Here is a 24,417-nt window from a genome sequence, read left to right as displayed (position 1 = left end):
CCATACCGTTGCCCATTGTGTTTTTACCTTCAGTCGGACAATGAGTTGTCATTAAACATCACAGCAATTAAGGAAGGCTATAATGAGAACATCAGAAGAACAATAATGCCGCAACACAATAAAATCTTTAATCCTTTAATCTAACTTCTCTTGTGCTACTCTGTCTCCCACTGAGCTGTATTATTTCCCACGTCTCAAGGTGTGATCAGCACCTCCATTGTAATGTTGGCAGAAATAACCTTGGTCATATTCAGGACTTAATGAAACACTTGAAGAAATCACATCTCACTCTCATCATCAACATCCTCCCTGTTTAGCGCTGGAAAATAAAGAGATGCTTTTCCTTCACCAGGCGTCTTTGTTACAAGCTACTGATGCATCAGCGTGTCCCTAAAATGATTGTGCCGTGCTGCGATCAATGAATTTCAGGGTTTTTTTTCTCTGCAGCTGATTCCGTTGCAAATGGCACACAGATTAAAAATAAAACCAAACTAAAAAACATGAGCTCAAGGTGTGAAATGCAATGTAATGAAGGCCGTTTAAACCAGCTGAGTGCATCCTCCCTTCTTGGATGAGCCGCGGCGTGGTGTGGTGCGGTCGGCTAATTTCATCTGCTTAAACGGGGGCTACCTCGTTAAGGCCGGCCCTCGGCGTTGTGGTCACTGTAATGAGCTCAGAGATTTGTGCGAGAGCGCCGCAGAGCCCCGGTAAACTGTGTAACAGGGCGATGGAAGAGGATCCGTCAGAGGGAAAAGGAGGGAAGGAAGGGAACAGACGGAGGCAGGGAAGGAGCAAATGAGCAACTGGAGAGCGCCCTCCTTAAATGTCAGCGCTGCGTGCGGAGCTCCTGAAATACTTGACGGCTTCAGGCACAGAGACATCAAAAACAACACGAGGAAGAAAACACTGGCGCTTTTCTGCTGGAGGGAAGTTTCCTGTCGTTCCCATGCGGTTGTCGTTTCACAATAAAACTGCCTTCTGTTTGAACGCCATAAACACATGCAGATGATTTGTTTCTCTCCAGCAAGCGTCTGATAATTTGTGTTTGTGTGTCAAGTGTGTTTTATGCCTATTGTATGCACTACATAAATGCATGTGGGTGTGTGTGTGTGCAGGTCCAGCTGTCCCTCTACACTTACCTTTCATCGGAGTTCATCGGCACCGCCACCATCTACACCACCATCCGCCGTGTCGGCACCGTCCTGCAGCTGATGCACACTCTAAAGTACTACTACTGGGCCATCAACCCACTCGAGTGCAGTGGAATAACCCCCAAAGGTCTCGGTATGTTTACATGCGCGCGCACACACACACACACACACAGACACACAGACAGTATGCCTGACCTTCTATCTACTGCACACTTCATACTGTATAGTGTCTGTTTGTACAGACTTGTATCCTCTTATCTCCATCTCTGTCTCAGTCTCCCTCTCCGACCCTCCTCCGTTCATCGTATGTGCAGTATTTACGGTCTTTCTTTCTCTATTTACTCATCTTAAACATACAAAACATACATACGCAAAGTTATTGCAGCATCCTCTCAAATCCTCCCAAAATGAAGCGACACTTTGCTACTGCACAAGCCTTAGAAAGTATCTTAACAATGCATTTTTATAACAACATACCACCAGTATTTGACACATTGGCAAAAGTCTGACAAGCATGCAGCAATTGGCCAAGTGTGCAGAGGTGATTTGAAGTTCTTTCTCCAGCTGTGCCATATTTAACCTCCCAATAGCCCAGTTTTTCCTGTCTTCCACTGAAGCAGTAAAAACCGCTAGAAAAACTTTTGCCTTCCATGTGTTAGGATGACAGTTTATTACTGGAGCCTCTTCCCACTGTCCTGACAACAAAAATACTCAATTCTGTCCTAAAACCTTTTTGCAGTGAAGGGACATTAAAGGGGAACTATGCAAGTCTGGTCGTTCTGATCTTGCAGTGTTGGTTTTCGGGCAAGAAGATGCTCGGTGGGAGGCAGAGAGCCTCCATTCTCCCTGTAACAAGTCATTTAACCATCACAATTACTCTGAAGCTGTTAAATAAATTAATAATTTAAACTTACTGAAGGTCAAAAAACTTGCATAGTTCCTCTTTAATAATATATATCCTATTTACACATACACAGGAGGTGTTGAAGCCTGTGTCTGCAACAGCATTGGGTTTAATACAAATCCCATGAGAGCTTATCTATTACTCATTTGAGATGTTTATTGTGTAATTACATCATATCTAGAGTTTCTTTCTGTTCGAGACAAATAAACTTGAACTGTCTCCACTTGACATAGGATTTCATCAAATCCGCCGCTCTCTCTTAAAGGTAGCTGGTGTCTCTCCATTAGCACAATTTGCACATGCAATTGACCTTTCTGAAATGAAGACATCACTAGAGAAAGGATTTTATTGATTAATACATTGGGCGCGTTAGCCGTGCATTCTTAAATATGAAATTTCTCTCTCGCCACTCTCACATAACACCAGAGTGTTTAAGAGGTCAAACCCAAGAGAATCTTAACTCGACTCAAACTAAATACCTGCAATATTTTCATAGCAAGTCTTTATTATTTCTGATTAGCACAGTAATCGTTACCTTTGGCGAACTTGTTAAAGATTTTCCTTGAGTCCTGTCAAAACAGCATGTGGAGAAATGTTCTGTGATATAATCTATCCACCACTCCACATCTGTGACAGGAGCTGTAATCACAGAGTAGGGGACTGTGCATTGGGCTTGATAAATGATCATCATGAGTTTTCAAATAGGAATCTGATCATAACCTTTCCATTGTTAGGAAGGATTTTGACACTTTTTGCTGATCATTTCTGACTTGATTTTTTATTCAGTGTTAATTCTAGTGTCCAAACAAATAAGAATTGAGAGTAAAGGTGTGTGTGTGTGTGTGTGTGGTGGTGCCCAGGTGGTGCTTGGGTTGTTTTGTGAAAAAATACATTTTTAAAGGTTAAGTTATAGTAATGTCAATGAATGAGACGTGATTATCTCACCTATTGTGTAATGGCTTTGAATGCAAATTTGCAGCAACACCTCATGGTCAGAAAGGTCACATATGTACAGCTCTGGTAAATTGCATAAAACACAGATGGCTATTTGATCATTATTTCAACACACTGAGATAAAGGTCATTTATGCTACACACACACACATACAGTACTTACACACACATTTAGATACTCTTCCCTCTCTTATCAAGCATTGTTATAGCTGTGTGCTCATGAACAAAGCTGAATATGTTTCTGTGTATCTGAGACTGAGTACGACTCTTTGCAGAGGAAGACATTCCGAAATCCAATTTTCCTCAGCAGATAAGTAATAGTTAAAATGCTGTTTGTTTGTTTGCCCCCCGAAACCTCTTTGATTTTCAACTACAATGCGAGGCCATGCTTCCTCGCGCACGCACTGTTTACATGATTTGTCTGTATTTGACAAAAAAAACAACAATTCGATATGAAAAACAAATCATATTCCAAACAGAGCACAGAACCAAATCAGTCTGTGTGCATGTTCACTGGCTTTGTAACGGAGCAGCGAGCGCAGCCACACAGAGAGCACAGAGCTTCAGAGAGGTCGGAGCAGACCTTTCACTTTAATCAACCCCTTCCTCTGGCCGGGACCCGCCGACGACTACGCATCGTGCGCATCCCACGTTGCCATGGCAACAGACAGATTTGATTGGCAGATCCAAGGGAGCTTTTGGAATTTCTAATCAAGTGGCTGTCTGGCTTGCCTTTCTGTTTGGCGATACTGCAGTTTGACTACTGGGATTTAGTCCCACACAGAGCCACAGATAACAGCAGCAATTAGCCTCAGATGCGTTCTAATGGCCGTTCAAAGCCAAGGATGTGCTAGTCGCGGTTTAGGAAGTCTGCATATACATTCATGCTTAACTGTACAGTGAGAGTGTGATATGGAATTAATGGAATTAATTAGCATAGTAACTGACAGATATATTAAACGCCCGCAATGGGCTTTGTGGATAAAAATGTATTTAATTTTAAGGTAATGATATTGAATACAAATTTCAGACAATATATATACGTATATAGTGTGTGTGTGTGTGTGTGTGTGTGTGTGTGTGTGTGTGTAATGTTTTTCATTCCGCTCCTGCTTCAAATCTGGTTAGAACTACACAGTTTTTCTGAGTTTTTTCTCATGTTTTACAAATAACTCCATTTGATGTCGGCTGAAAATTGCTTTCAGGACGACAGAGAGGCAGAGGCAGTGCTGTACCTAATGAAAACACCTCGGGCCTCTCTCTCTGGTCACGTACCGTGCTTTTGAACTCTGCTGCTATATTATAATACAACGGAAACAGTGATTAAATGGCTTCTATTGAGAGAAACAAGAATGCAGCTGAGACAAATGAAGAATGACATACTGTTAAATATTCATGTGCCGCAGTTGTATTTATTTATTCTGCTTTTTCGAAAAAGTTGTGTGTGCCATTTCTATATTAATTTGCATTTGATTATTTTTATACATTGTAAAATATTGTTACATAATGAAATTTGTCTGGTCTTAAGTTTGAGTGTAAATATGGTACGTGTCCAGAAGTAATCCTAAGTGCGCACACGCACACTGAATGCAGAAATTCACCACAGTTTTGTTAAATCCAATTAGGCGTAGTTGTTGCAAAGTAGGAACATTCAGGCACACACACAAACCTCATCGACTCTTCACAGGTTGTAATTACCTGAGGGAAAAAAAACTGCTTTTTTTCTCGATGACAGGATAAAATGGTGGAGTCAGTCACTCAAGAAGAGGAAAATTGATTTCAAAGAGTAGCAGACGATAATTAAAGCTGCCCCTTGGAAGAGCTTTATATGATTAGAAGCTTTCTTCAAATCCTCCGGTAACAAAAGACCCTGGTGCGCGCGTGCTCCCGTTTGACACGGAGCTGCTGCAAAAAACCATGATGGATGGCGAGTGTCACCATTCCACCAATATGCACCAGCCTGACACGTAATGATGATGGATCACAAGGAGATCTGGTCAGTGTCATGTTTTGGTTTTGTAAGGAGCAGGTGAAGAGACAGAAACACTGGTTCAGTGCCAGCAGAACGTGACAAAGGAAGAAGCTTCAAATCCTCTTCATCTTCTTCTTTGTAGCTTTGGGTCAGATATCAATTTAAATCATGCGAGAGGATGAGGTGCATGCATTTTCATTCATTGTACAATAAACATGGTTCCTAGTTGCAGCACTTCTCCCTCCGGTCCATTTCCAGACACAGCAAAGAGCACAGAGGCAAATGCGCACAAGCCGGACATCATAAATGTTTATCGTTGCCTTATAAACTTTTACAAACCTCTGTTGGGTATGCAGAATGCTGATGAGAATACGCAGCTTATGAGCTTCACCGTGTAGCGCGAGGGTTTGTTTCTTAATAACATCGGTGGAGGAAGGAGGGGAAGAGCGGATGTCGACCTAAACTGCCGGCAGCAGCCACCGGGAGCATTAAAGGGAAACATGGCCTTATTTTTTAAAGGCCGGGTCTTATATCACTCCTGCTTTGATCTGAATCAATGCATCTTTGAGACTATTTGGCACAATATTCCATTAGTGAGTTATTTGGCAGCCATTTTGAGCCAATTCATCATTCAGCATAAGCCTGTGGTGTATCTGACCTGCACATTAAACACCTCAGAAATGAATGAAACACAGTTACATCAATAAAAAAACCGCAATGCCAACATCTGAGTTGTTAATTTTCCCCTTAAACATTTTTTTTAAAGTGCTGCTGTGCCATTGTTACATAGAGGCAGATGGTGAAGCTCAGTGCAGCCAGATGTCAGACAGAAAGAAAGACACACAAAAGTTTCATGAATGTGAATGGAGCGGCTCTCTGTGGCTCTTGAAACATATATTTTAAGGTAATGGAGGTGTGTGGCATTTATGGAACACAACAGTTGAATGGAAAGGCCTTTTTTTGGAGAGAGGGCGGTTGTATCATACCCATGTGAGAGATGTTTCAGTTCACGCATCAGATGTGTTCGTGTTTGTAGTTTGATCATGTCTTTGCTGATGCTGATGCCTTGTTTGGTTTGGATCATTTGGACTACTGTATCAGTCACATGTTTGCAAATTGAAATGCCTTTGCCTGCAATCGTTTAAAGGGATAGTTCAACATTTGGCAAATTGGCCCATAGTCATAGCAGTAGGTTCATTACCTTTAATAGTCGGTGCAAGCTGTAGAACAGCGGAGCAGAGCCGCGAGCTGTTCAGAGCTACGCTACGGAGGCTCATGGGATTTCTTGGTTTCCCTCATCAACCTCATCAAATACACAATCCAACAACTCCAAAACGCTCTGGTGGACAAGTTGTGACTTGCACATTCACCACGCTATGAGACAGAACATTACGACACAGAGTTGTTTTAGAGGTAAATGCAGAGACTGCTTGCTGAAAAACTGCCCCCGATGGGAACGCGCATCAGCGGTTTTGCATGAATTTACCTCGAAAACAACTCTGTCTCGTAAAGTTCCATTATTGTCTCATAGCGTGGTGAATGTGCAGGTCACAACTTGTCCACCAGAGTGTTTTGGAGTTGTTGGATTGTGTATTTGATGAGGTTGATGAGGGAAACCAAGAAATCCCATTAGCCTCCGTAGCGTAGCTCTGAGCAGCTCATGGCTCTGCTCCGCCGTTCTAAAAATAGCTTGCACCAACAATTAAAGGTAACAAACCTACTAAAACCATAGGGATTATGGCAATGGGCCAATTTGCCAAAATGTTGAACTATCCCTTTAAATTAGTGCAACTATAAAATACATTACAGATTGCCAAACTGCTTGTGGCATTAAAGCAGAAGTAAGCGATCCAGTCGTTTTGGCTAACTTCTTGTCAGCCGATGGAGTTAGCAGTCCCCGCCCTCATCCCTACGTCACCACATTCACGCGCATCCCTTGGCTGCACACACAGAGAGGACCGCCCCTTTATGCCGTTCTCTCTCCTCATTGGATAAGGTTGCAGGATACGAGAAAAGTTCTCCTCGGCTCAGAGCAGAGCAGAGTGACTGATGGACCCGTGTTTCGGTCCAAACACTCTATATAAGTGATTGCTGTCAGAAGATACAACTATTTAAGACTTCTATTAACACAAACATTCCGCTTACTTCTGCTTTAATGACAGTGATTTACACAGTTCTATCAGTGTGTTTGTGTGTGTGTTAACATGTTTTTCTCAGCTCTCCAGGAAGCTTAATACAATCTAATATCAGTAAACAGTGTTGCTCACTCAGCCTGAACAACAGACTTATTTAACCGATCAGTATTATGCGCAAGAATGGGTTTTTTTAACAGGAAATTATTCTTTTGTTTATGTGTTTTCGTAGATGGACCGCGGCCGTCCCAAAAGGAGATCATCTCGCTCCGAGCCTTCATGCTCCTCTTCCTCAAACAACTCATACTAAAGGTACAGTGAGAGAAATGGATTATCTTCATCACATTGTTTAAGATGCAAGATTTTTTTTTTCTTCTCCATCCTCTGTTGTTTTCCTTCCTCCTGGGGACCATTAGCTTAATCTAAGATGTGAGTGTGTGTCTGTGTCTGTGTGTGTGTCTGTGGAGAATCGCATTATAGATCTGAAGCCTGAATGAAGCGCTGCAGCTTTTGTGTTAGCGAGTGCTCGTCGTGCCTTTTATTTACACGGTTGAGAACGCATCAACCGAGAACAATCGGTGAAGTCATCTGAGGTTAAGGAGATGAGAAAAACAACAGCAGAAAGATCATGTACGTCTCTCTCTTGAATGATGTCTTCTGTCTGCTTTGTCCCTGCAGGACCGAGGCGTGAAGGAGGACGAGCTGCAGAGCATCCTCAACTACCTACTGACCATGCACGAGGTACGTAGGTGCTGTTTGATGCTGAAACTACCAGTGGGACAGAGGGAGAGAGAGCTGGAGTGGAGCTGGTGGCAAAATGTGCATTAAAATTAGTGGGCTGGAGTTATGGTCCACTTAAACAAGAGAGAGTGTGAGTCAGCTTCGGCGCTGTGACAGCATGAAAAATGGTGCAACAATGGACTGAACAGAATGTACTCCTCTGTAACAATTATATCTATTCTTGCTCTGAAATGCCACATGCTCCTCCGCAGTTACCCCCAACCACAAAGCAACACACACAAACTCCGCACGTCCACCTCTACAACTCTCTCTTTGTCCTCTTAACCCTCTGTTCATCTGTCCTCTGTCCTCCTCATCCTTTGTTCACCTGCACAACTTGCAGGATGAGAATATCCACGACGTGCTGCAGCTGCTGGTGGCTCTGATGTCTGAACACCCGGCGTCCATGATCCCCGCGTTTGACCAGAGGAATGGAATCAGGTGAATGCTGCCGCCCCCTCCCAACATGCTGCACACGTACACACACAGACGGATCTGATGCAACGCAGATCCTACTGACACAGAAGAATTAATTATTCTTTACCAGATATTGATTTTGTCTCGTTGTTACAGCTTTTTCTGTTCATGGGTTTTTATTTTTAACAAGTAACCGAAACACAACAGAAAAAAAGCACTATTGTTTTGTTGTTAGATGAAATAAATTGAGTTTATAAATAAAAAGGCCATTCTTTATGCTTTGTGAAATAGCTTCACAAAGCAGTTGCTTTACCTTTATATATCTCCTACTATTAATATGTGTTAAGATCTAAAGCAATGAGCACAATCTGTTTTATAGGTGTGCTTTCTCACAGATCTCTGTTTTTTTTAGTTTACCAAATAACATTCTTCACTTACCCTTAAAAAAACATGTCTTTTATTATTTTATGCTTGTTTGAGACAGTTCAAATGAGGTGGAAAAAAAATATTAATAATGTTTAAAAAAAGAAAAAAGGAAAATGAAATGAAAAGCCAAGAGAATTAAAGAGCTGGTTAAGAACAGACATAAAGACATAAATGTTTCTAGTGCTTTCAGTTCAGTCCTCAGTTTTCAATCATTACCCTTCACATAAAAAATGTTCTGAAGGGATTGAAAGTGGGCCGCCAACATTTTTCACTATATTATTGATGTTTTGGACAGACTTATTCATCCACCATACTGCCACATTCACATATTTCAATATAGCACAACCAAAAAAAACAAGACCTTGGTATATTCAGAGACATATTGATCAGCACGGATAAATAATCCAGACTGATAAACAAACAGTTCACATTGTCCATCAGGCAGGATACAGAGATCCATCCCTCACTGTGTTCATGAGACCACAGATGTTCAGTCCCTCAGCTCCAAAGACCAGATTAGATTTCATCAAAAGGTGAAATATACATGAATTGTCAATCAAACACTCGCAGCACTTGTTTCTCTAACAGAGAGAGAAGAGATCCTCTCTCCATCACAGCCTACGTGTCACCAGGTCACCAGTAGATGGTGAAGATATATAGTTCTGCTGCATACAGTGCACAAAGGGCGGCCTCAACCCAGCAGTTAGATAGATATTTTTTCCCCATTTCAAAGCCGACCTCAAACTGTGCTGGTATTTCCCCACAGCACAGCTCCGCATGGATGTCTTTTTGGTTGCTATGGTAACTCCTCTGTTTCCAGAGAGATAGTTAATACACTCCTGTTTTTCTCACTTTTATGTCCTCTGAGTGCTTCAGTCAGCGCATTGTTAACGTTAAGGATGTTTACCGAGCGCCAGGCAGCAGGTGTTAAACTTTACTGTGCACTGCACACTTCTGCTACACACTGCACAGGAGGACTCACAGTGTGTGTGTGTGTGTGTGTGTGTGTCATGTGTCGCAGGGTGATCTGCAAACTCCTGGCCTCGAAGAGCGAGAGCATCCGGGTCCAAGCCCTCAAAGTCCTGGGCTACTTCCTCAAGCACCTCGGTCACAAGTAAGCTCCTCTTGTCTCTGTCTGTGCCTCCTGACTCCTTTGTGTCTGTCCATGATCTTTTTTTTTTTATTCTTTAATTTTATTCTGTCACTGCTAAACTCAATTGCGGCACCAGAGTGGGGGGATTGAGAGGCCTGACACTGCAGTAAAAACTGAAGAACTACAGCAGTGCAGTCTCCTGAGCCTCAGAGGGGGGGCTGTTTGTTTATGTGTGTGTGTGTGTGTGTGTGTGTGTGTGTGTGTGCATGTGCACGTAAAGATAATGTCCTCATCATCACATCCGAGGCAGAATAATAATTTTGACAGCGTGCTCTGGCAGGGAGGTGGAACCGTGATGAGCTGCAATGAATGCTGGGGGATTTATTCCTCCCATGCGATATGGCACGCCACTTACTGCACAACATGGGGGCAGAGAGCCACGCTGCACCTGAGCCCTGCACCTTCAAACCCCACCCCTTCCCACCCCCACCCACCTAAGATCTGCTCAGACCAAACATAGTGTAGAGCATCATCATCATCACCCAAGCTACAATACCATAGAGCCCACATGATGATAATAATAATAATAATATAAATCCATTATATTTTATTGTTAATTACCATCTAATAAGCAAAAAGCAGAGATGAGTCTTGACTTGACTCTGAGCTGCTGACTATAACCAGTTTAGATCATAATTTTTCCAAGATGTTGTATCTAATGAACAACTTTATTATACTTATATAAGTGGTTTTTAGGGAAATTAATTTATAAAAATACTTTGCCGAACCTGTTTCCCCTCCGACTTGCTGAGAGTTAATGACTAATCTTGACAAGTGCAGTGTTACTGTGATTGTTGTTGTCTCATTACACAGAGAGGAACTGTTGTCACCTCTGATTGAGAGCGAAGTGAAAACAGCATCAACAGAGCATCACTTAGACCTACTAATAAGCTGTCGCCGGGTAGATTTATACGGCTCTCACTGTGCGTCAGGAGCACAGCGGTTTACAACAGTCCTCCAATTTAAAGTCACACTGCTCATGGGATGAAGATGATTTATTTTAATCACATAATAATGTAAAAGCCTAAGAACAGCTTCCCTGTCCAATGACGTGTCAGTCTCCCCCTGCTCATGTATCGGTGAGTTGAAAGGAAAAAGGTCATTAGTTTGGCAGTTTGTTGACGGGTCTTCATTAGTTGAAAATGTGATGAATAAATGTCCTAGATCTGTTGGATACTTTGACATTTAATTTAAGGGTAAGTGTGTGCATGTGTGTGTGTGTTAAACCTCAGTCATGGTGCCGTCTCATTATGACAGACCATAATAAATTTATTTCTGTGTGCAGTAGGCCATCATGCCTGCAGTTATATTTGTTCTGCTTGTTTTTTAAATTAAATTTGTTCAGTCAGACCGGAGTGTTGAGAAAAAAAACTATTTGCAATTTCTGTAAAATGTAATTATCCTGTTAAAAGACTAAATTAGAACTGAACCGACTGAACTGATTGGAGAAATGTATTAGAAACGTGATCATGGCAACTACACGGTTTCTGTACAGTATGTACAATACATAATATTAAATATAGCCCATTCTAATGACCCAGTTAGATCCAGGTTTATACATCAGCTGTGATAATCACTCATTTAATTCAATTTCAAAGAAACATTTAAAGTTAGTCAACCCTGTTTTCTGAATCTCTCCATTTAAAATCCTCTTAGAGACACAATTATCACCTCTTGGCAAGGTGAACGGGCAAAATCAGTAATTCACAGTCATATGAGCGTTGCCTCGGTGACTCCTGCAGTGCTGCTGCTAATTCCTCGTCCTCTTTGGTCCCATCACAACTGACAGGGCCACATGGTGCCGCCTGCCAATATCAGACTGTCATCAGGCCAGTGACAATCAATGTCATTTTCAACTGTCGTAAATTCTGTTATGAATGGCAATCTCTCTCTCTCTCTCTTTTCTCTCTCTCTTTTCTCTTTCTCTCTCTCTCTCCCCCTCTCTCTCTCCCTCCCTCCCTCTCTGTGTGTGTGTGTTTCTCGGCAGGAGGAAGGTGGAGATCATGCACACACACAGTCTGTTCACGCTGCTGGGGGAGAGGCTGATGATGCACACTAACACCGTCTCCGTCACCACCTACAACACCCTGTATGAGGTAGGTGTCTGTTTGGCAGCCGCTCTTTCACGCGCTCCGTCACTACAGCGAAGTACACAAAGTGATGCGTTTTTTTATGTCTATTTATAGAGCTCCACAATTCAGGTTGTTGTTGTTATTGTTTAATTCATGGCCGTGGCTCTTCGTCTTCTCCCTGTGCAGATCCTCACAGAGCAGGTCTGTACTCAGGTGGTCCACAAACCTCACCCTGAGCCCGACTCCACCGTCAAGATCCAGAATCCCAGTAAGTAACAAAAAAGACAACTACTGTGTCTCTGAGTCTTTGTCTGCCAGTAGTGCTGGGCTGTTTTAATGCCTGTAAACAAACAGAGGCCAACACTTCTTCCATCTGTCTCTTATCGATCTGCCTCTCTTTCTCTCCTGTCTCTCATATTTCTCTTTCTCTCTTATTGAAAATCTTCTCTATATATCTGCTTCTCCCACTCTCTCATCTCATTATTTTCTCCCCACTTCCTTTCCTAATTATCCAATTTTTCTCTCCTACCCAGTGATTCTGAAGGTAGTGGCGACCCTCCTGAAGAACTCCACGCCCAGCGCCGAGCTGATGGAGGTCAGGAGACTCTTTCTCTCCGACATGATTAAACTCTTCAGCAACAGCCGCGAGAACCGGCGGTAAGAACGCACAAATCACTGCGCGTCATTTGCTCCTCGTACTGATTGTTACAATTTCCTACGAGAAAGTCGTTTTGCAGTTCCCCCACGCTCACATTTGGGTGTTTGTGTCATGTACCAGATGCCTGCTGCAGTGCTCCGTGTGGCAGGACTGGATGTTCTCCCTCGGATACATCAACCCCAAGAACCCAGAGGAGCAGAAGATCACTGAGATGGTGTACAACATCTTTAGGATCCTGCTGTACCACGCCATCAAATACGAGTGGGGAGGGTGGCGAGTCTGGGTTGACACCCTGTCTATCGCACACTCCAAGGTGAGAGGGGAATGCACATTTTTCTTGTAGACTTCTTGACCCGTGGGGTTAAAGGTAGGGTTGGAGATCCTATTCTGGAGCATTTTTACTAAATTCTTTGAAATCCTCTTCAAATCAACTACGTAATTAAATGCTTTTTCACAAACATGAAAAAAGTCAGTCACCTGTTGGACAGACGATCCTGTAAAACACCATCCAATTATCTTAAACGCCACATTCAAGATGATTAGATCGATGTGTCAATCAAGCTGCTGTCTCTGTCTCTCTCTCCCTCCTCTGCTCGTACCGCTATACCGCACTAATCTTGTGCGCAGTCAGAGTCTTTAACAAGTTACGACACGGAAAAGACAACAACAGCGATACAATGTACCACACTGAAGTCTAAGTTGGATGCTGGGTGGTTTATTATGATGTCAGGTGTTTTCTTGAGCCACGAGAAAAAGCTAGTGGACAGTCAGTGATACTGCGCAGTGACACGCAACATATCGTGGAAAGCCGCGTCGCTCACATTGGGATTGCATTGGGTCGCGCCTCGCAGCTTCACCTTGATGTGAACCCAACGCTGAACAAGCACTGTGTGTTCCTGAGCTCTAGAGGTGTGGCTTCAGAGAGAAATCTGAGGAATGGGGCTGCATGGGACTTAGACTTATTTTCAAAATGTGGCCTGCTAGAACCCTTTTTCCAGGATCTCCAACCCTTTAATGTTGATTGATTAATTGATTGATACTGTTTGGTTGGTCTGGAGAAATTCTTGTAGAATATCATATCTGTTCTGTTAAAAAGATCTATGGCACTAAAAATAAACACATTACTGGTGTTAATGATTTTTAGGTATCGATATTTTAACTGCAGCTATCATAGAGGCTAAACAAACATGTATTGATTTGTACATATTGACTATTGCTAACTGTAAGTCTCAGTTCAATAACCTGCAGGGCCCAGAGTGATCCATTACAGATATAATGTTCAATACCTGCTGCTGACTTCTTTTATACTGAGCTGTGGTGGAAATTTAACCCATCTTCTGATGGCAGAGTAAAAGTGAGGGGAAATTATGGATGATGGTTGTAATGGCCGTGTTCGGATACTGTCCCACTTTTAGCCTCCGGTGCGGATGATCTAAGAGCTCTACTTGATGGAGACATTATTGATGTGGAGAGCTATTGGCAGTGCCTGTGTTCTGATCACACAACCACTCATGTCTGTCACAGGTGACCTATGAAGCCCATAAGGAATACTTGGCTAAAATGTATGAAGAGTACCAGCGTCAGGAGGAGGAGAACATGAAGAAGGGGAAGAAAGGCTCCGTGTCCACCATCTCCGGGCTCTCCGCCACGCCCGCCCCCGTCGTCAACGGCAACCTGGAGATCGACGACAACTCCCAGACGCAGACGCCCGAGAGCGAGGCCGAGTACAGCGAGGGGGCCGGCGGAGACTCGCGCAACCTCCTGGCGGAAGGCGCGGTGAAGCGGCCCAACGGAGAGGCCCTGACGCCCGGGGAGCAGAGCGCCGCGCCGGGGGTGAGGGTGGAGGTCCACGACCTGCTGGTGGACATCAAGGCCGAGAAGGTGGAGGCCACAGAGGTGAAGCTGGACGACCTGGACCTGTCTCCGGAGGGGCTGGGCGGGGGCGTGGGCGTGGGCGGAGGAGGAGGCGGGGGAGTGGGGATGGAGAACGGACCGTTGGTGGAGGTGGACTCGCTCCTGGACAGCGCCTACTGCGCCGTGGTCCAGAACCTGAACGGGAACCTGGCGCCTAAAGACGACACGGCGGGCTCCGGGGTCGGGATGGGGCCCAGCCTGGCGCTGTCGGGGGTCAGCCTGGAGGACGACGGGAACATGGGTCCGCTCATCACACTGGCTGATGAGAAGGACAGCGTCCCGAGCAACAACGGATTCCTCTTCAGCAAGGTGGGGCGCTCTAGTGAGATTATTGTCACTGATGAATTACTGTCTTATCTGTGGAGCCTCGTCCTCCCCTGCTGACCTAGAATATAATATCACCATTCACTTACTGTTGCATCCCTACAATTTTCTGTCTAATTTCCCTAGAGGAAAAAAGTTTTCTCATCAAACTTTCCCTAATGCGTTAATTTTCTCTGAATGTTTTATTATCCCATTTATCTCTTCCAGGTTGATGAGAAACTACTTCCAGCTCTGGCAGCCACGGACCCCCTCGTTCTGCCGAGTCCAGACCAGCCCGCTCCATCCGGCCCGGTCCCGGCCCACTCCACCACCAGCGCCAGTGATGACCTCAGCCTGCTGGCCCACATGACTAGCTGTGGCTCTGATTTACAGACCCAGAGCCACGCTTCTGGGGAGCTTCCAGAGGACGGGCCCTTCAAGATCCAGAGCCCTCTTGCTGACATCAGCTCCATCGCTGAGGCCGAGAGCCAGAGCCAGATCCAGGGAGCCTCCAGGCCAGACTTCCCAGAAGGAGAGGCCACAGCCGGGGCGGAGGGAGAGGCCGCGGGGCTGAAGACCGGCGGAGACACAGCCAGCACCACGTCTGATACAGAGAGGTCGGACGATGGGAAGGACAAGGACACAAAAAAGATCCAAACTACAGCAACTACTCAGGTGTGTTAATGTGTGTGAGTCTACACAACTACTAGGAAGCTGCTGCATACTTTTAAATGTGAATCAGTTATTTTCATTACATTTTTATGTACATTTATGTTTCACTTATTGTAATGTTAGCTAGAAAGTCACAATTAAAGGAGAATTCCGGTCATTTTCTACGTAAATAACGCTCTACAGCTCTAGGTCCCCGAGTGTTACCATAGGAAAAGATCTGAGAAAAATATGCGCAGACCGGACCTAGCTCTCCTCCTGCTAGCTGCCCTACACTGCAGTTAAACAGCGAAGTAATGGGGGCAGTTCTTCTAACCGTGACTTTGCCTCAATATAATGCTCAGAATATCACTACAACTGCTTTGCAACACAGTGTGCATAACTCCGTTAATTTTGAGAGAGCAGTGCTACATGTGTGTTTTTGTCACGTACCTCTGTTTACTCTAGCTTCCTGGGTAGACCTTACTTACTAGTCGACTGTCGAGTTCGGGACTGTTTCCATATCAACAAAGACAAAAATGCGAGGAAACATGGATTTAGGAGGAAAAAAATGACTTTGGATCAGAAAAAACGCATCAATATAGCTGCTTTTTTTTCCGATCCAAAATCTTTTTTTTTCGTAGGTAGTGTTACTTACTTAGAAAATGACCGGAATTCTCCTTTAAACGTAAATAAACTTTATTATCCTTACCTAAATGAATCTGCCACTTCAGGCAGTGACCAAGCACAAGCCTTATTCCCACTGCTGCCCAGCGTGATCAGCTGTGCGTGTTGATTAGTGTAAAATATTAAGCCTTGGACAGTTTGTCTCGGCTGCCCACACATCAACTAATTTTCACTAATAGCTCAGTGAATAGAGGATAAGAAGTGCCACAGAGTGCTCTGTGGTTTCTGTTATGAAATAGATTTTCATAACTGAATCTATTCCAAGTTTTATGTCGGACTAGTGAGAGATGTGCTGAAAGCCCACGGCTGTCTGCCCCCCCCTCCTCCTCCTCCTCCTCCTCCTCTGTCCTGTTGTATTGTATGTAGGCCCTTCATGGTCGGACTGCGGCGCAGCTGGAGCGGGACCTGCGTGTCGACCTGGGTTTCAGGGGCATGCCCATGACGGAGGAGCAACGCCGGCAGTTCAGCCCCGGCCCGCGCACGACCATGTTCCGCATCCCAGAATTCAAGTGGTCGCCCATGCACCAGAGGTTGCTCACTGACCTGCTGTTTGCCCTGGAAACCGACGTGCACGTGTGGAGGAGGTGAGTCACCGTAGGCTGACCCGGAATCAGCTCGGCTGGGTTTCAGCGTGTCCGTCCGAGGCCGATTTGAGACGACCCCAACCGCTGCGATGTCTCTGTTTCCAAACCTGTTGTCTCGTATCATCCGTCAAACTCTTTATTTTCCATTTCAGTCACTCCACCAAGTCAGTGATGGATTTCGTCAACAGCAATGAGAACATCATCTTCGTCCACAACACGATCCACCTCATTTCTCAGATGGTGGACAACATCATCATCGCCTGCGGAGGCATCCTGCCTCTCCTGTCTGCTGCCACCTCCCCTTCTGTAAGTGGCTCCACTCCCCCCCTCTGTGGTAGGAGGGGAAACTGCAGGTCAACAGCTGCCTCTCAGGCCTGTAGCTCACACGCCGACTTTGAGGAACCTCCTAATCCTGATTCCCTTTGTGCTCAGGGCAGAGTCGATCTTGCATGATTGAATAGGTTAAAGAAATTGTGTCAACAAGTGTTGACTTTTTTTTACCTATTAAATCATGACAAAAGGTCTTGTTGGTTGAGAATAGTTTGGCCTTGAATAAAAAAAAAAACGGGTAAAGTGATTAAACTCTCATGTAACACATTCTGGATTCCTCTCATTTGTATCTTTATGTATTTAACAATCTAACACCTCTGCCTCAGTATTTTAACCTTTATTTGATCTTTGTTGTAATCCTTTTTTATTAACAATCTATTTAATTTGACGGTGTATTAATTGATTTCGTTTAATCATCTTTCTTTTTTTCTTTTCCTCTCTGTGTTACATGTGTTCTTTGTATTTTCTTGTCCTTGTTGTCCCTGTTTTTGTCTGTTTGTGCATGTGCAGAGTTCTAAGAGTAGTGCCAACACTGTAAGTTGTGGTTTCTTCCTCTCTTTCTATTCTACTAATACTCTGTTCTGGTTTATTTACCATTGTGATTGACACTAACCCTTGCCTGTCTGACATCCATAGTGTTTCTATTTGTTGTGCTCCTTTGCTGCTAATCAATACCCCCCCCCCCTTATACTGTCTCTATATATTGTGGGTTTGCATTGATCGCTCTGCCTCTAGTTCTTAAGCGATATAATATTCTAACACTGTTAGAATATTATACACATAAGGGGGTTAGAGTAGACTGAAAGCCAGGAGGTGGGTCGGAGAAATTAGAGTGAAAGAGCATGAGAGTTTACCATAAGTCCTTGGGGGTTGCATCTGCTAAGCCTGTCCCATTTGTATCAACACTAAAGAAGGCAGGAGGAGCCAGACCCCAGAGGGGGTCAAAGGGAGAGGAGGTGACCCCTATTCCTGGGGGAGGAGGCGCAGGGGGAGAGGTGCGTAAAGAGCCTGAGACTCCCACCATCACCAGAAGAGCTAAGAGCACCAAGCCCTTCTGTTTTCACCTTGTGTGTCTGTTATCCCCCCCCCCACACCCCCACAACTGTCTGTGCTCACCTGCGCTGACGAGCCTCCAGATGCTTGCACTCTGTCGACTCTCCACAGCCCCGCACACCCTGCTTACCGAAGCAGAGACACAGCAAACCACACACTTGGTTTGAGTTTTAAACCGATGCCATGCTGCCCTCTGATTCATTCTCAGTGCGGATGTGACCAAAATTCTTTTTTTTACTGCAATTAAACATGTTAGGATGGTGTGGTGAACACGAGGGGAACGGTATCCTAGGCTAGCTTTGCCTGTCTCTACACTGCTACTGTCACGATCCCACTGTCGCCATTACCTGTGTGTCATCAGGCTGTACTTCCTGTGTGTCGTGTAGAGCACCCCATGTTGCCAGATTTCATCATATCAGTATGTACTTCACTTAACCAGCATGACACTAAAGACTGTGTTTCCCGTTCGCTGGTGAACCCAGCCATGACTGTTATGGTCATGCTTGCGTAAGTCCCAGCTGCATACATTTTTCTAAAGGTTACTTCTATTGTTTTAGGATACTGCAGTGTTTCACCACTTTTCTAAAAACTACTGAGTGCAACCAAGTGTGTTTACATACTACTTTACACTGCGTAACTGGCAAGCTTGTGTGTGTGTTTTTTTTTTCTCCCCCTCCCTTTCCCAGACGGAGCTGGAGAACATCGAGGCGACACAGGGCATGTCTTCGGAGACGGCGGTCACCTTCCTGTCTCGTCTCATGGCCATGGTGGACGTGTTGGTGTTCGCCAGCTCCCTCAACTTCAGTGAGATCGAGGCAGAGAAGAACATGTCGTCAGGCGGGCTGATGAGGCAGTGTCTCCGCCTGGGTGTGTGCTCAAAGTTTTCACACTATTCATTTTAAAGTTGGAATCGCACGTAGCTTCACGGCCCTGTGGAGTAGCGCTGCAACTAACAATTACCTCCATTACAGTTTATCAACAAATCTTTCGAGATTTATTAATTAATCATTATTAAATCCCAGAATGTGGGCGAAAAAAAAAAAAGTTTAGAAAAGTGACCATTATAATTTCCCAGAAGAGCCGTCTTTAAATTGCCTTTTTCATCCAACACTGCAAAATCCAAATATATATTCAAATTACGCTGATGATGTGGAGTAAATCTAAGAGAGGCAGCAGTTACTCACTTTTACAGAGGCTGCTCGCTGATGAATTTTATTCTCCATTGATTGATCCATTAATGAATTATCTGATTCAGCACTACTGTTGACAGGGATGCAAAATATTCTCCCAAGTGAAAAATGGTATTGAAGACATCCCATAATAAGTGTGCAGTGTAATATATGTTCTTACAGCTGCTCCGGATGCCTCCTATTTTGTGTCTTTTTGTCTAAAATTGATCATAACATCTCATTTCATGCAATAAATAGCAAACTGATTCGATTAAATTGATAACAATAAACTATTATGTTTATGCATTTTTCAAGCAAAAACATCAAATATTTGAAGGTCCCAGGTTTTCAAATTGAAGAATTTGCTGTTTTTCTCTTTTTTTTACATAAAAAAGACAATTGACATCACAGTAGACTTCACAGTTTTCTAATATTTAAAAAAAAACAAAGAAATAATTGATTGAGAAAATAAACTGCAGATTAATCTATAATGAAAATAATTGTTAGATGTGTTGCAGTTGTATAGGTGATTTCTATCATCTATAGGATTTATATCAAATACAGTACATGTCCGTCCATAAAGTGGTTATTGATCATGAAGAAAGAAACAACTACATTCACCCAACTGTAGGGCATCACAAACAGACAGCAGCCAACCTGTGATACTTACATGTTTCCTCTCCTGGTCCGTCAGTGTGCTGCGTGGCGGTGAGGAACTGTCTGGAGTGCAGGCAGAGACAGAGAGATCGAAGCTGCAAGTCGTCTTTAACCAGCAGCAAGTCACAGGACAGCCTCCACAGTGCCTCCACCACCAGCAAGGTACCACACACACACACACACAAATCAAAAGCACATCCTGCGCACAACACTTAAAACCTGACATGAAAACATGCATATGTATGACACACTGCGTCTGACATCCTGTCCTCCATATTTAGCAGGATCCAGACAGACTCTTGCAGGATGTAGACATCAATCGTCTCCGAGCTGTGGTTTTCAGAGACGTGGTAAGCGCGCGCACGTGTGTGTGTGTGTGTATTTTTAGCGTATACAGTATTTGTGTGGTTATAATATGAGTAAAATATGCTTGAGTGTTTTTTTAACAAAATAATTGTGTGTGTTTCCTGTAGGATGACAGTAAGCAGGCTCAGTTTCTGGCGCTTGCAGTCGTCTACTTTATCTCAGTTTTAATGGTATCTAAGTACCGGGACATTTTGGAACCCCAGCGGGAGATCGGCAGGTCCACCAGCCTATCAGGGAGAAGCATCCGCCACGAGATCAACTCCCCAACCAGTACAGGTGAGACTCATTTTCCCTTTTGCTGCAATATCCTCTATATTATGGGGTAATCTTGGATGAGCCAGTGGTGACTCATTGTTGTAGCGTTGGTGTCGAGAATACAGGCTTCAGGCGAACAACAATACCTTTGTCAGGAATATGAAACAATTAGAGGAAGAAACAAAGAATGGTACAGTATGACTTGGCAGAGAAATGAAAGCTTAAAAGCAGGAGGAAAATAGCTAAGGATAAAATAAAAACAGACAATATGTTGTGGAATTTCTTGACAATGCATTTTCTTGTGTAGTTATCTGACTTTTAGTCCTCATAACATCACCCCACATTCTTTATTTCTCTCTCATTCACCCAGAGCATCCGTCCACAGCCTTCTCTGACCGTGACAAACAGACCCCGACCCCTGTGGACGACTCTCCCCGCGCCGGACTCCCACACACGGACTCGGGCATCGGAGAGGAGGGCCACGTGGCCGGCTCCCTGAACGGCTCGGAGATGGGTCTCGGGCTGGGCCTCGGCCTGGTGGGGAGAGAGACGGACAGAGACCGAGACAGAGACATGGGAGGCGGGGGAGGAGGCACGGATCTGTTGTGCAACCTGTCTGACGTTAGGAGGTCACAGGAGAGTCTCCTGGATTCTCCCCACAACCCCAACTCCAGCCAAGCCCCGCCCTCGTCCATCTCCAGCATTAGTCAAACAAACAAAGGCATCAATGTCAAGGTGAGTCAGTGGGACGCTGCTTGCATCCAGATAAATCCAGATAGGCTTCATGCATCACTGGTAAATCGTGTTTGTAATTTTAGTATTCAATATTAAGTTTATTTATATACTGTATATATATTTTTTTTGTATATACGTATATGCATATGGTGCCCCATATGCAGAGGCTATAGTCCTCACTGCAGTCAGCCTTTTACTGCATGTCATTACCCCTCTCTCTGCCTCCCCGTTCTCCTGTCTCTCTCAACTATCCTATCAAATAAAGGCAAAAAATGCCCAAAAAATATACTTAAAATAAATAATATATAAATATATTCCCATTTGTAGCGATATGTTCCCATTTCATTTGTCGTCCAGGGTGATCAGGAAATTCATTTGTATTGACTCTGCTCTATTGAGATCACATGTATTTGAGCACATTTAAATAAGCAATGTGTAAGTTTACCTTTAGCCACTTAGAAATGCTATAAGTTCAGCATCAAACTAGGTTCCTTTCCTCACCAGGAGCTGTGTCTGGAGGTGGAAACGATCTAAACTCTTGTCTCTTTCACGTCTTTTCCTCCACTGTGGTTAGCATGCTAACCAGCTATCCCCAGCTGGTCTCATCACTGTTGGCTCGGAGCGGCTCCGAGGTCGTTTTATAAGCTCTTGAATTATAAAAATGACAGCGGCTCAAGCTCTTGTTAAACGACAGTTACCACCTGCTCCTGGCAACACACCACATTCGTCCTTTAAATGTGTATCAAGCTACAGTACATGGGGTTTCATTAGCTGCACGGTTGCAGTCGTATCGCCTGACGTGGGTTTTAATGCCAGGTCTGAACAGGGTCAATATGTGCTTCTTTCAGTGAGGTTGTACTGTATATGATTACTGTATCATTAAATCATAAATATAGTTTGCTCACTTCAGTTTCATCTGTGGCGGATGGATATTTGTCAAAAGCAACAATATTAAAACCAACAAGGAAAATGAACCTTGAAGCGTCAGCAGCCTGTTCCCTGTAAACACCGGCGCTGTTCTCCTCTCTGACACACAGGAGATCCTGAAGAGCCTGGTGGCGGCTCCAGTTGACGGCGGGGACCTGGGACAGGAGTCCGGCCCCACGCCCTACCACCCCGACCCCGCCCTGAAGACGCACCCCATGCTGCCCATGCAGTTCCACTCCTTCGACAGGTCAGTCCCAGCCGCCGTTTGACCTACAAGAGGCAGAGGAATACAGATATCACAGTCAATGCAGCCTGACACTTCCATCAGTGAATTGATTTTTCCAGCCCATCCCAGACTTTTACAGATGTGTGTTATTTTACTGCCATTTGTTAAATTGCTTCACATAAGTTTTGGAAAAACAGAGACATAAAAATTGTTCACATGAATGATAATTTTAGAAATTATTCTCCCACTTACAGAAATCTTTTTGAATACTAACATTTACAAGCGTTTTCTGTTTGTTTGCCAGAAGTCACATAGATATTTTTGTTTTTTACTTTTTCGGTATGAAAACAAAATGACAGTGATTTCTCTCTAGTCACAGTGATAGCATGACAGAAAAATGGAGATACTGTCGCTGAATGATGGAGTCGTTGCACATGATGGGAGATAAACAAAGTCAGCAAAGAGTTTTAAATTTTCTTTCCCTCTCCAAACTGTGAACATGTGACCGTCCGCTGACTGATGACCTGCTTATCTCTCCTGTGAATCACTTAGTCTCTGTGATCCTGCTCTGAGCCAGTCCTTGAGAGCCAAGTTATTGATTGAAGCGATAGTGCAAAATAGATCATAAATGGCTCCATATCCACTTCCAAGATGTCTACCTGATGTATAAAGCCTGTCTGCACGCTCATGGTTCAGACAGGCACAGACACTGATCCATCGCTCCATATACTGTAAATTAGTAGCTAAATGCATCGTTGGAGTCAGCTCTTCTAGATTTTAGTTATTTTGTTTATTTACAAACTGGATCTGAGTTTACGGTGCTGCATATTAAGAAATGCACATGAACTGATGTTTATCAAGGACTTGATATTTTTGAAATGAGCAGGCACTTGCACGTATCCTTCTAGCTCCCTCATGATGGCACTGAAGGTGAATTTTTGGTTTTGGGGGTCAGACACCTGGACTCTGTCACTACATGTATCTTTGTGAACAAACTGAAATGACGCAATAGATTTAAAAAGGAAAAAAAAATATTTTTATTTGTGCAAAGGCCAACTTTCACGGGGCTGAGACTGAAATCACAAAGCTGACTTCAGAAGTCTAACACTTTTTTTTTTTGCTCCGCGTACTGTCAGAGTAAACATGCTCGCAAAATCAGAGGCTGTCATCACCGGAGCAACACAAATTTACTGTGTATTGCTCCTCACAGATGTTCTCACACAAAGATATCACCGGGAGGGCGTTTGATAAGGAATATTAAAATATTTTTATAAACATTTTTTTGCACGCAGCCTCGTCTCATGCCGTTTTGTTTCATCTCTTACAGGAGTGTTGTGGTTCCAGTCAAAAAGCCGCCACCTGGCAGCCTGTCAGTCAACACGGTGGGCACACCCACCACCAGCGGAGCAGCCACTGCCGGAAGCACACCTAATATTTTTGCCGCTGCGACAGCAACACCCAAGAGCATGATCAACACTACAGGTGAGAGATGACACACAGATATAATTCTCTTCTCCGTGTATTTACGGGCGTTTTCCACTCAAATAAATGTTTGCACTGCGTCTGTTCACCGCAATGTACGGAGAAGCAGCAGACAGACACCTGCATTATGACAGAGGTGTTTTGGAGAAAGGCCTCAAGCATTTCAAAGGCTGCTTGATGAAGCAGAATTTCTCCTCTTGATGCTTTTCTCTGCTGTGCTCCGACAGCCGGAACAAACTGGAAGAGAGACGGACTGAACCAACAGTGGCAGCAGATCCTTTCAGGAACAGCTTTAGCCTAGTTAGCAAGCAAATGAATGCAGCTGCAGCCAGCACAGCAGAGTGGGAGATATCCTCAAGCCATTAAAAAAGTAGATGATCTCATACAAGTCCTATGCTGGACAGTGCACCGTTCATATGGCTCACATTTAATCCCTCCTGCCGGAAAAAAACATACAGATGCA

At 44.1% G+C, this 24,417-nt stretch overlaps 1 protein-coding gene across 20 annotated transcripts in view; it reads left to right on the top strand.

Moving 5' to 3' along the window:
- The window catches only part of nbeaa (neurobeachin a), a 107,095-nt gene that overhangs the window by 58,559 nt on the left and 24,119 nt on the right, over nt 1-24,417 (top strand). For 6 of the 20 annotated variants that reach the window (XM_085798575.1, XM_085798579.1, XM_085798577.1 and 3 more), the window contains exons 13-34: nt 1,116-1,284; nt 7,345-7,424; nt 7,791-7,853; nt 8,236-8,333; nt 9,757-9,849; nt 11,876-11,984; nt 12,147-12,228; nt 12,494-12,617; nt 12,739-12,931; nt 14,143-14,841; nt 15,064-15,510; nt 16,537-16,754; nt 16,907-17,060; nt 17,595-17,618; nt 17,996-18,079; nt 18,824-19,004; nt 20,001-20,125; nt 20,245-20,313; nt 20,437-20,605; nt 20,955-21,319; nt 22,357-22,493; nt 23,800-23,954. In XM_085798575.1, the coding sequence (XP_085654701.1) occupies nt 1,116-1,284; nt 7,345-7,424; nt 7,791-7,853; nt 8,236-8,333; nt 9,757-9,849; nt 11,876-11,984; nt 12,147-12,228; nt 12,494-12,617; nt 12,739-12,931; nt 14,143-14,841; nt 15,064-15,510; nt 16,537-16,754; nt 16,907-17,060; nt 17,595-17,618; nt 17,996-18,079; nt 18,824-19,004; nt 20,001-20,125; nt 20,245-20,313; nt 20,437-20,605; nt 20,955-21,319; nt 22,357-22,493; nt 23,800-23,954 (3,838 nt within the window). The remainder of the gene's footprint in view (nt 1-1,115; nt 1,285-7,344; nt 7,425-7,790; nt 7,854-8,235; nt 8,334-9,756; nt 9,850-11,875; nt 11,985-12,146; nt 12,229-12,493; nt 12,618-12,738; nt 12,932-14,142; nt 14,842-15,063; nt 15,511-16,536; nt 16,755-16,906; nt 17,061-17,594; nt 17,619-17,995; nt 18,080-18,823; nt 19,005-20,000; nt 20,126-20,244; nt 20,314-20,436; nt 20,606-20,954; nt 21,320-22,356; nt 22,494-23,799; nt 23,955-24,417) is intronic. The other 14 variants (XM_085798584.1, XM_085798583.1, XM_085798582.1 and 11 more) reach the window with 4 other exon arrangements.

This window comes from Trachurus japonicus, chromosome 14 (genome assembly GCF_045865225.1).
Source record: "Trachurus japonicus isolate A0001 chromosome 14, Traja_1.0".
NCBI classification, from domain to species: domain Eukaryota; kingdom Metazoa; phylum Chordata; class Actinopteri; order Carangiformes; family Carangidae; genus Trachurus; species Trachurus japonicus.
This window is presented reverse-complemented; position numbering and strand designations above follow the sequence as displayed.